The sequence below is a fragment of the Centruroides sculpturatus genome, unplaced genomic scaffold (genome assembly GCF_000671375.1).
Source record: "Centruroides sculpturatus isolate CEXI.00-Female unplaced genomic scaffold, Cexi_2.0 scaffold895, whole genome shotgun sequence".
Classification (NCBI taxonomy): domain Eukaryota; kingdom Metazoa; phylum Arthropoda; class Arachnida; order Scorpiones; family Buthidae; genus Centruroides; species Centruroides sculpturatus.
This window is the reverse complement of record NW_019385364.1, coordinates 131,589-144,739: the sequence shown is the minus strand read 5'-3', so window position 1 is coordinate 144,739 and position 13,151 is coordinate 131,589. Positions and strand designations below refer to the sequence as shown.

Below are 13,151 nucleotides of genomic sequence, written 5' to 3'. Positions count from 1 at the left end.
TGGGCAAAAAGTAACGATAGTGAAGATTAAGATAATTACATTATAGCCAATCTTACCCGTTTTCACAGAATGCAAGAATTAGGTCCCCCGTTTCTGATTAGAGACCTGGTTCCAATTCTATTTCTGAACGTCTCCTGTTCACGTCAAGTCAAACCAACTATTTTCAACGTTTCTGGAACGTTCACAATTGTTCTATAATCGAACCAATATTCGAATTTTATGTTTGAATTACTTCAAACAAATTCGAACAAAACATTCGAAATAGAAAGCCACTTTCAACCACTTTCAGTCTCATATCTCCCGCACCCTTATAGCTATCGAGACGCAACCATCCCTACTCACAAATGGAGACTTGGGGCTACCACCACATACAAACACCATTCACGTGCAATGTGTAGTTTTGGCGAAAAAGTGAAATATAGGGACATACATGTCCATTTTTATATATATATAGATTTAGTTGTTTTTCCTATTTTGTCGNTATGCACGAATGGAGACTTGGGGCTACCACCACATACAAACACCATTCACGTGCAATGTGTAGTTTTGGCGAAAAAGTGAAATATAGGGACATACATGTCCATTTTTATATATATATAGATTTAGTTGTTTTTCCTATTTTGTCGTCAAAATTAGTTTGTACTTTGTATTTGTTCACATTAGCCAGATGATGATTTATTTCATTTTCTCTTAGGACTGTCTATTTCATGTCTTGTCTTCACTTGAACACTCTTGGTTAGTTCTAAGAATATCTGTCTGTTTCTGTGGTTACACATTCTCATTAAAACTTTAATTTACAATGTATGCTGTTGTGCTTTTTTATGGAATACCGTCAACTGGTGCCAGACATCTGGGCAACAAAATAGATCAATAATAGACAAAATACAAAATTTTTATTGTTTTCTTTATTAAAATCACCATTCTTTTCTATTGACCTTCTACCTGGTAAATTTAAATAATATTGTTTCAGAAATGAATTAAAAGAACAGTTTTGTATTTAACAAACATATATATACATGAGTGTTACATTATTTATTTATTTTTACAAGTAAATAGAAAAGTTCCAAAGGACAGTTGACATTTACACTCAAAATTAACAAATATACATAAGAACAAAGACAACAATTATATAAAATTAAAAATACATTACATTATACATTAAAACAAAAAAGTATAAAAGTTTTTTGAAAGAATTTTGAAGAATTTATTATTTTTTTTTTTTGATGTTCTTGGTTAACTGCTTCTCACATACAGTAATTAGTGATGCTATAGTACAGGGGTGGCCAAGCTTCTTGATAGTCCGAGCCATTTTTCAAAATTTGAAATTTTTCGCGAGCCGCAATTAAATACGTATTAAAAATGTATGCAAAAAATTCCAGATTACAAATTATATCCGTAGCAAGAGTGATACAAATTGTTTCCTCCAGAGCACAATGTCAACTGTCCATTGCAATGACAGTTTACAAATTCAAAATCGGTCTGGAGTCGGTCGATAACGGACGATTACGCCACTGTTTATGTTCGTTCGCGCAGTTTTCGATGAGTCATATCATTCTTAACTTGGACGGAAATGAAATTTGTTACAACGTTGCACTTAGTCTTTCATATTTGTTGTTAGTAATTTAAAAGACATTTTGAAACACATACGGAACGATAATAATTTTTTAAAATATAATAACACAAAAATGAAAAGGGAACTCGGGTACATTTATCGAGAGCCACAAATAATCATTCAAAGAGCCGCATGCGGCTCGCGAGCCGCAGGTTGGCCACCCCTGCTATAGTACGTTGTTCAAAAAGTCATTTTCATAAGTTGGAAATAACTCATAACTCACAGTTCATAACTTATAACTCATAAGCTTTAATCATGTTTATATTTATAACCTGACTAGCTGTTACCCGCAACTTTGCCTGCGGAGGTTTTGCACGCAAACCCCATTTATATTCAGTATTTCAACAACCATAGTAATTGTTACATAACACCTACCACTGAGAATGATGAGAATTGCCGAGAATCAAACAAACTATTTTCAATTTGATCAATTTTCTGGAACGTTTACAATCCTTCTATAATCGAACCAATATGCAATAACAAATTCGAATTTAAAAACGGTTCAAACATTTTTAAAATTGAAATAGATAAAAATATTTATAACAATGTCTGAAATGTTATTAATTTAATACACTTAAGTACTTAATGAAGACTAAACGTAAGAAAAAATCGCATGTAAAATAGTACAGTAGAAGCTTCCGGTTAAGCCTTAATGCTCTCCCTCTCCCCCACGGGGGAATTTCTAAAAATCCCTTCTTAGTGTGCATTCTCATGGCATACCCTACTACAATGCAGATAAAAACAAAAAATTGCATCTAAAATAGTACAGTAGAAGCCGTTTTTTCCGGTTAAGCCTTAATGCTCTCCCTCACCCCCCACGGGGGAATTTCTAAAAATCCCTTAGTGTGCATTGCCATGGCACACCCTACTACAATGCAGATAAAAACAAAAAATTGCATCTAAAATAGTACAGTAGAAGCCATTCTTCCGGTTAAGCCTTAATCCTCTCCCTCTCCCCCTCACGGGGGAATTTCAAAAAGTCCGTTCTTAGTGTGCGTTTTCATGACGTACCCGAACTGTCTACCAAATTTCACCTCTAGGTTAAGCGGTTTGCTCTGGGTGGTGATGAATCAGTCAGTGAGTCATTCAGTCAGTCAATACAAGCAATTTTATATATTTAGATTATTTATGCAATTGTTTGGTTGTTTTATATTTATATATATTTTAGCAATATTTACAATATACATGCCAAATGGTATGCTTGATAAGTGTGCAAAAATTTTTAAGTTTCTGTTGTTCAATTGACTAGCACCCAATTGACTGTTGTCCAGCTGTCATGTACCCTATTTTTATTAGGGTCTGAGATTACAACAACCCTCTTTGATAGAAGGTCTGAAGGGGTGGAAATTTACACCATTATTTACCACATGCTCCAAACAGTATGCATTGACAAAGATCTATAGTGATTGTTTTATTAGTTTTGAAATAATTGGCCAGAAGGACAGTATTGTTACCATTCAGTATATATAAAAATCACAAAATAAACTGGAACAATATATACTCTCACCTAAACGTCAAATTTCCAGCAAAACACCCAAATTCAACATTTGAACATTTTCAGCCACTTGTTAATTGGCCTTCATCAGGAAAAGTCCATTTAGTATAATTAATGTTTATCTCTATTTTAATTTAAAAAAAGAAGAAAACATAAATAAAATTTAATCAATACTGATAATTAATCTTTAGAGTTTGAATTATTTTCAAATAATAAATTTTATTAATTTGAATACAATTTTTTTCAGATTTTATTTTTATGGATAAAATCTGAGTTGACTTTGAATGATACAAGTGAATTCTGATATGTAAGTATGTTTAATTCTAATTTATAATAATGTTATGCAAATAATAACTACAGTAGAGCATCGATTATCCAACTCAATTGGGGACTCGGGTTGGTCGGATAACTGAAAAAATTGGATAACCGAAAAGAATTAAAAAAATACATTATTAGTATAGTATATTAGTAGTATGTAATTAGTACATTAGTATAACACTATTAACCAACTTTGCATTGAATTTTCATCTATGTTAAGCCTAACAAATTTTTTTAAAAATAATAATCGTTGCTATTGTATCGTTAAAAATTATTTTTAAATTATTTTATTACTCACAAAACAAACAACCACTCATAATTAGAAAATTAAGTCTTGTTTAAATACTGNAAATAATAATCGTGGCTATTGTATCGTAAAAAATTATTTTATTGCTCACAAAACAAACAACCACTCATAATTAGAAAATTAAGTCTTGTTTAAATACTGGCCTCCCTTCAATGGTCAAGCTGGTGTTGCCAGCTAAAACACGCAAAAATTTAACAAAAATAATATTAAAGTAGCCAAGACACAGCCAAATATTGTAGCACCACATCACTAGCGGACATTTGAAATTTGCCGACTAGAATGGTCGGTTAACCGATGTGACAGTTAATCGGGGCTCGGATAATCGATGCTCTACTGCAGGGATGGCCAACTTTTGTGTACATAAGATCTACTTTTTATCTTAAAAATGTGTCGCGATCGACTCGTTGTCATAGGCATGGTCTAAGTCAGGGATGGGCATTCCGTGGCCCAAGTCGCATAAAATGTGTATAAATATATTAATTTCCTAGCTTAAGAAGTATGCAGCAAAAATTCAAACGTTATTTTCTACAATTTATGTGTGTGAATAGTTTTTCCTGCAATGAATTTAGTAAAAATTAAAATGAGAAACCGGCTAACAGACTTACCTCGAAACTAATTTAAAACTAGCAGTGACTGATATTTAATCAAATATTTTTGATACATTACGTTTACATCAGTTCTAGAAGCTAAATTAAGTATACCTATTCTATTTTATAATTATTTATGAAAAAATAATTGTGATTTACCGGCATTTTCCCCCCTCTTTTATCTTGTATGTGGCCGGCGTTAGTTCAAAAGTTTTGAAATGTGGCCCTTACACCGTAAAAGGTTGCCCGTCCCTGGTCTAAGTGGCGAGGGGGAGGGAGATGTGAAATATGTACTAACAAGTAAGTTTAGATAGAAAAGAAAAGCCACAATTTAATTTAAAACACGAAGAAAAGGTACATTTTAAACAGAAGAAAAATTGAAACTCAACGTTGTCACTTTCGGGGACCACCACTTCACCCTTCTTCTCTCTACCATGTCCCGACCTACTCTCTCCGTCTCTTCTTTTTTTCGGTTTTATGACCCATTGTCTACATTTCTTATTCCCCTTTTATGACTGTACGCAAATGGATTGCGCCTGGACCAACAAAACTGCATCCGAGGGAGAACGAGGCGGTTCGATATCACTACAGTTGCGTTTGCACGTTACGTTCACGTGTCGCGTTTGGTTACAACTTACAAGTGTAACACATTAAGTCAAGACATCGCGAGCGATTGATCGGACGATCGAGATCGACTTGTTGGCCCCCCCTGCTCTACTGTATATAAACTTTTAAAGCTGGAACAACAGTCATTATTTGCTTACATATAATTTGATTTAATAAACACATTAAATTGCACTTGATTTAATAAACACATTAAATTGTTTCGGCCCAATTTAGGGCCTTCATCAGATAGGATAGCCATTATAAAAAACTCAACAAATTCATAAATATAAAAAAGTCCTTAAAGTATTCTACAGGAACATTCCATTGGTGACATGACTTAATTTAAAAGGAATGTTTCCATACATTCCTTTTGATTATGCATTTTTAAACACTTAAATTAACATAAAATGTTCTACTCACTCCCATTAATTAATACTGGAGTGGAAATATAGTACCTAACCTTTGTAGTACCTTCTAAACAATTCTCAGTAGGTTATTATTTTGATAATGACTAACATTTTCAATTCTTCAGCTGGATCTTCTTCAGGTTGAACATAAACATTGCATTTTAAAAATGTTCTGTTAATTGAATGCATCCCTAGGTTCAATTTGGTGCATGACATCATTGTTATAAAGAGGGATACAAAATATTAAACCCATTTCAAGATTTCCATGCAGCAGAAAGAGATTCATAGCCTTTATAATTTATGCATCCTCTTTTAATGTGGCCTGAAATATTTCTAATGTTTCTAACATTCATGGTTTGTGCCATGATAATTTGGCCTTGTTATGGTAAGATTCGTGAATAACTCTGGATGCTCTTTTGCTGTTTTCTTTATTTTTGCCACTGGAATAGCAAAGATAAAGAAAACAGCATAAACATTAGAAACATTTAAGGTCATATTAAAAGGGAATGCATAAATTATAATGACTACAAATCTCTATCTACTGCATGGCAATCTTTTTATGATAATTGACATAAGAATATTTCATCTCAAGATAGGTAAGTCAACCACAACATGTAGAAATATGTATCCTTATTTGTTTTATAATGATTTACATGTTTTTAATTAAACACATGAGAAAAGTAGGATGTTCTGTATCTTAAAAAACTAGAGCATCATGTGACTTTGTCATATTGCAATAGAAATGAGGTGGAACTGAAAAGAAAGAAGCAATCCTTGCACTTGTTAGACACAGAAAAGTATATCCTTGTACCTGACAGTCGCGGATAGGCAAATTTTGCACTTTTCAGCATGAAAAAGGTTATCTTTGAATCTGCTAGTCACGGGAGAGGCAATTCTTTCACTAGTCTCACACACAGAGACGATCCTTGTACTTTCCGACATGGAGAGGGAATACAAGAACAACGCAATTGATGCCACTGCTCACCAGTGGTTAAGTGGATAAAACCACTGAACACTAGCAGTTGGTTGTGAGTTCATGCCTAACAATATGGAGTTTTTTGCATTTTTTTCACATTATTAACACCTAAATAGGGGTCAGTTTTGCATAAAAGATTTTCTGAGATGCATTCCCCTCAGCAGATTGTCTATGTGTTATGTTGCCATATACAAATAAAACCAAAGGAAAGGCAATTAACGCCAATTACTTTGTTCTTGTGTTCTGTTTATGTTTTGCTTCTTTTTTCTGTTTGGTGCATGCAATGCTGTTTGCTTTTTTTAACCCCTAAATTCTGTTAGGCATGCTCAAGGAGCATGAACATTGTCACTTTGAGCCTACTTTATATTGAAAATGAAATCATGGACTCTTATTTTTTTACATTTACATACACTCTCAGCTAAATGTCAAATTTCCAGCAAAACATCCTAATTCAACATTTGATCATTTTTGGCCACTCCTTAATCAGCCTTCATCAGGAAAAGTCATGGAAGTTACTATTCTCTATTGAAGAATACTAACAAGAGCCAAAAGTTAATAAATTATGGGAAGACATCAAACAAAGTAAAAATTGACTTAGATCCTGGGAAATCACATTGGTCAAGGCAGATAAAAGCAAGGCAGTTGTGATCATGAAAAGGACCACCTACATCCATCTATTACAGCAGTACATAGTAGATACACAATGTCAACTTGCTGAGGCCTCATATATAAAGAAATTATAAAGTTGTGTCGGTAGGTTCACATGCACTAGCCTAGTGACAGCACTAGGCCTACAGCACACAATAGTCAGCTCTCCTGACACACCCCCTGTTTTCCTTTGCAAAAATGCACAAAGCAGATCAACACTTGTCCCCTGTGATTGATAAAGCCAGATCCCCAACGTTTTTGCTAGAAGATCGGATCCATCATCTGTTAAAGTGCCACCTTCAATCATATATGTATACAATCTCCGATTCAGGTGCACTTCTATCCAAACTTGCTGCTATTAATTTAAGTGGAAATGAATATCTTACTGTGTTCAATTTTATATCCATGTTTCCATCTATTTGTTTAGAACCATGTTTTTGCATTTTAAGAGATTTCTTTCTAAGCGCTAACTCTGATGCTCAGTCTTTCCACTCTCAGATATTAGACCTAGCACACATTTTGTGCTATTCCTCGTGTTTTTACTTTGATGAGTGCACCTACATACAAAAAAGAGGGTACCTATGGGTAGCCCCACTTTGGTGATCTTTGTGAATTGGTTGTACAACAATTGGAGGAACGGTCCTTAGTAAACTTCAAACATAATATCCTCACATATACCTGATACATTATGACATTTTGATTATATGGAGAAATAGATCAGATGTTGGGGATGTTAACCCTTTACCACCACCATCTTGTTTACGTTTATCTTGTAATCTGTTCTAAGGCACTATAGGTCAGTCAGGTGATATTACAGTAGAGCATCTTTTATCTGAAAGCCGGTCAACTGAAATGTTGGTTAACCGAAAGCGTTCCAGTTGGCAAATTTAAATTTCTGCTAGTGCTGTGGCACTACAACCTTTGGCTATGTCTTGGGCTATTCCAATATGTTTTTTGTTGGTGTGTGTGTTTTAACTGGCAGCACTGGCACTTTTGTGTAGTGTTTTTCTGAGGACTGTGTGTTGTGCTGAATCGAACATTTTTGATTCTAGATTAACTTCTAAAGTATTTTTGTTTTGTTTTTATATTTTACAATATATTTATTTTGTTTGTACAAAACAAAAAAAATAATTGTTAACGATACAATAGCTACGATTATTATTATAAGAATTTTCGTTAGGCTTAACATCGACAAAAATTCAACGTGAAACGACACGCAACAGAGAAAAATTTCAACATGGGATAGATTAATATATTTTTTTGTACATAATTGGTTATCTGAAAAATAAGTTATCCAAACAACCCCAGTCCCCAATTGATTCAGACATACAACGCTCTACTGTATTTTAAAAATTCACCAAAAATCAAATTATTATTATATTCATATGAAAAATATCACATACATTTATTAATATCTTTAGTTTTAAATATGATATTTTTCAATACATTTTATTAGAAAAATTTATTAAAAAAAAAAAAAGTAATATATATCTAAACTTGATAATTTGTTAACTTTTTGTCAAAATTAACATTGTCTAGTAACCTAGTTTTTTGCTAGCACTCAGCCAGAAAGACATAGAATATTGTTATGTACAACTCTATATAACACTTATGCATGTATGTTTATTCGTTGTGAAATTATTGCACATTATATCAAACATTTGTTTGAAATCAAAACTTTATTCTGTTATCAAATAATATAATGAACTAATATACTTTATTCACTTTATATTGAACAAGAATATAAATTTTTGTAATAAACATATGGATTATCAGTAGTAATACATGTAACATTTGCTGATATTTTAGATTAAAATATAAAATATATAAAATGTCAGAACTGAAAATCACAACTTGAATATTTATAACATGTTGACTTATTATAGCTGAATAACTTATTATAGCATGAGTGAACTTATTATAGTAATATTATTGCATGAATATGCTAAAAATAAAATAAAAAATTATCAGGAAAAAATAAATTAAGAAAAAAATTTAATTAAAAATTTTTAAGTCAACAAAACACCACCTGGAACAAAAATGTGTGAAACAGATGATAGACAAGATGTTGCCGTCAAGTGCTGACATCTGTTGTTGATAAATTTTACAAAAACTGATTTTTACTAGGGTGCCGACAAATCAGTACCCTCATGGTTTTGCTTAACAGTGGGGGTACTGACCGATTGGTACCCTCGGAAAGAAAGGGTTAAAAGTGTTCAACAATAACAACTAGGATTAACACTGAAATTAGTTCAAGAAAGCCATACGGACATTAATTTCTTGGACATCAAGATTCATGTAGCAGATAATAAGTTCAACACCACAGTGTACCACAAACCCACTTATATCCTCCTATTCATACCGGCCAACTCTTCTGACCCTTGGTCATATAAGGCGTTCATGTTTCGTACACTTGTGGCTAGAGTCCACTCACATTGTATGCAGCTCTCAGATACTAACAATGAGCTAAAACAACTGAAACATATCGCATTCAAGCATGAGTACAGCCTCTCATTTATCAGCAATATAACATCCACATATCAGGCCAGGTCAATCAACACCCAATACCAACGTTAACAACACAGAAGGGAAATGGGTAGTCCTAAGTTACGAACCATCCCTCCATCACACATACAAGAGGATTGCCAATGATTTAAACGTACTCACAGTGTACAAAAAAACCACCATGTTCTGCCTTTTGTCTAATGTAAAGGATGACACTGAGGATGCAAGAGCACCTGGAGTTTACCACATCCTACTACAAGATGACAGGTTCAACAGGACACTAACGTACATTGGTTCCACATACAGATCATTACATGCCTAGTTACGAGATCACAAGTATGACAAGGCAAAAGGAAACATCAATATGGCCCTGGCCTGGTATGCTGCCAACAAGCCAAGAATTTCCCTCTTATGGGATGAGGCTACCCTAATACACAGGATATTCGATGGATATTCGACAGACAACACATAAGAACATTAGAGGCCACAGAAATCTACAGGGCCGACATAAGAGGAGCATGCATCAACAGAGATTACATTCCTGTACCAAATGCATATATATTAAAGAAATACACATTGCTTAGTATACATCTTAGCTGTTGTTCGAACTGATTTAAAAAATTAAGTGTATGACGCAGCTACATTCTATAAATAGAACAGTTATTTTCATTTGAATTTTCCTGATGAAGGCCGATTGAGGAGTGGCAGAAAACGTTCAAATGTTGAATTTGGGTGTTTTGCTGGAAATTTGATGTTTAGGTGAGAGTCTATATATTAGGTTGGGTAAAAAGAAATCCATTATTTTGTTGCTAGATGGCTTTAGTGATATATATCTTGTAAAGTATTGATGAAACAAGTTCAGACTTGTGCCTGTTGGAAAAGTGACATTCCATACTAAAAAAATTCATTTACAGTTTTTTGATTGGTCGATTCAGTTGTGAGTTATAGGGTGTAAAACAGGGCTGAGTAACCTTTTTAATCAACAGGTCAATTTAAATTTTAAAATTTTTTGGCAGGCCGCACATAAAGTAACACTTATTAATAATTTACAAAACTTTATTTATAATAAACATTAGAATAAAAAAATATAAAATTTAAAAAAAGTAAAGATTTCATATACAAATTTTAATGCAAAATAAAAACAAACAAGAAAAGAACAGAAAAACGAATTTACTTGAAATTTTTAATGAGAAATTTGGCACTGTTTTTTCGATACAAGCTGATCAATATCAGCCGGAATTGATGAGGTAGCTACACGTACGCAGCTTTCTAATCGTGCATCACTCAGTCTTGATCGGTGGTCATTTTTGATTAATTTCATGGTTGAAAATAATTGTTCGCAAACATACGTACTTCCGAACAGAGACATCATTTGCTTTGCATTTTTCGTCAAAAGCGGAAATTTCTCAGGGCTCACATAAGATTTATAAAAATTTTCGATGTTTACTGAGAAAAATACATTTTTTAAATTGGTATTATTCTGCATGTCAATCACTTCCATTTGAAAGTCTTCGGAAACTGTATCCACAATGATATTAAATGGCGAGGAAAACATTTTCATGGAAACCGCTGTCTTCTCAGCTTTGAACATTTGGAATCGTAATTGAAATTCATTGATTAAAATATCTATATATTGTGCGTATTTTTTAGAAGTAGTAATGTTTTCTTTTTCTAAATGTGGAAAGTGAGACACATTATTCTTCAAAAGATGCTGTTTCCACAATTTTAATTTGCGCTCAAAGCCCTGAATTTTATCGTACAAATTGTGAATAAACTGTCCTTTGCCTTGAAGTTCCACATTAAAAGCATTGAGATACAGAGTCATGTCGATAAGAAACCCAAAATCGCACATCCATTCTTTATTACCAAAATGAGGAAAGGCATATCCCTTCATATCCAAGAACAATTGTATTTCGCTTTTTAAGTTGTATACTCTTTTTAGCATTGCACCTCTACTAAGCCAACGTACTTTGGTATTAAAAACCATGTCTGCCATATTCAGTTTCTAAATATTTCAGGAATTCTTTAAATTCACGGGGATTTAACGCACGCGACTTTATAAAATTGATTAGTTTAATTATTGGTACTATAACATTTGGCAAACTCAATCTTTTTGCACACAAATTTTCCTGGTGAATTATGCAGTGGTTAACGAATATTTCCCTTCCTGTGACCTTCTTAATGTCTTGAAATAGCCTTCCCGATACTCCTACCTCCATGCTTGACATTGCTCGTGCTCCATCTGTCGATATACCAATAATCTTTTCTAATGAAATTGAAAAATTTTCCAACACAGACTTTAGTTCATCGTACAGGTCTTTGCCGGTTGTAGTCCCTTGCATTGGAATCAGTGAACACAATTCTTTGGTAATATTAAATTTGGTGTCAATACCACATAAAGATATAGCCAGTTGTGCTGTATCGCTAATATTGCAACTCTTATCAAGTGCCAAAGAACAGTATTCGAATTTTGCAATGCGTTCATGAAGCATTGTTGCTATGTTCTCTGACAAGTCTTCAATTCTCCTTGCAATGGTGAATCTTGATAAACTAATGTTTGAAATAATAATTATTTTATCAGGAAATGCTATTTCTGCAACAGCAGTCAGACATTCTTTTATCATCTCTCCATCTGCAAAGGGTTTCATTTTTTTTGCCAGTATTTGACTGACAACAAAACTAGCCTATACTGCCGTATTTGATAAAATAGCTTGATTTTTAAAAATAGCCTGTTGTTTTCCCAAGTTTTTCTCCATTTGATTAAACTTATCTATCCGGAGTTATCCTGTTAAGTTTTTATATTGTTGTTCATGTTTTGTATCGTAATGCCTTTTTATGTTATATTCTTTTAATGTTGACACGGTCTCTGAGCATATTAAGCATACAGCTTTATCTTCGACGAAAGTGAAAAAATAATCAAATTTTCACTTTTCTTGGAAATGTTTGTGCTCATCCGCAACCTTCCGTTTTCTGCTTGCTTTTCCAACATGCTATTATGGATTAAAAATTTGAAAGTTAAAAAAATTTATAGGAAAACTTAATTTTGAATAAAAAACTCTAATATTACCTTTTTGACAATAATATTGCACTCACGCCTTTCAAGAAATACAAGAATTGCTAAAATTGATAGTTAACAGCTTACCCGTCTGACTGATTGTGTGACAGAAGCAAACACAAACTTGTCGGCACGTTCGTATTGCATGTTTGAACAAGTCGCCAACAAGTGAGTAACTCGTCACAAAAAATTGTTTCGGTTTAGTATGTACTACCATTTTATTATAATTAATTTTATAACAATATATTGATGGGAGAAAGTCAATAAAATAAATTCAATTTTAAAAATGCTTGGCGGACCGCATAAACATGTTTAACGGGCCACGTGTTGCTCATCCCTGGTGTAAAAGATGGAAGTTAACAAAGAGAAAATTAGGTATGTTTTACAATTTTGCTTCGATAAAGGCGAAAATGCAAGCCATGAGGTTGAAATTGTGAATGGTGTTTATGGTCTCAATACTGTCACAGTCAATTATGCGCAATTTTGATTTCGTCGATTCTGTTCTGGTAATTTCGATGTTAAAGATGCACCTCACACAAGTGAGCCCATTATCGAAAATGTTGATAAAATCATGGAAATGATCAAAGTAGACAGGCATGTTGGCAGTTGTAGTTTTTTTTTTTTTTTTTAGAATA

At 33.2% G+C, this 13,151-nt stretch overlaps 1 protein-coding gene across 1 annotated transcript in view; it reads left to right on the top strand.

Moving 5' to 3' along the window:
- LOC111638156 (vacuolar protein sorting-associated protein 37A-like) overlaps positions 1 to 13,151 on the top strand; it is a 99,411-nt gene that overhangs the window by 10,031 nt on the left and 76,229 nt on the right. Inside the window, exon 2 of the mRNA XM_023383803.1 lies at positions 3,355 to 3,414. Within this exon, the coding sequence (XP_023239571.1) occupies positions 3,392 to 3,414 (23 nt within the window). The 5' untranslated portion in view covers positions 3,355 to 3,391. The remainder of the gene's footprint in view (positions 1 to 3,354; positions 3,415 to 13,151) is intronic.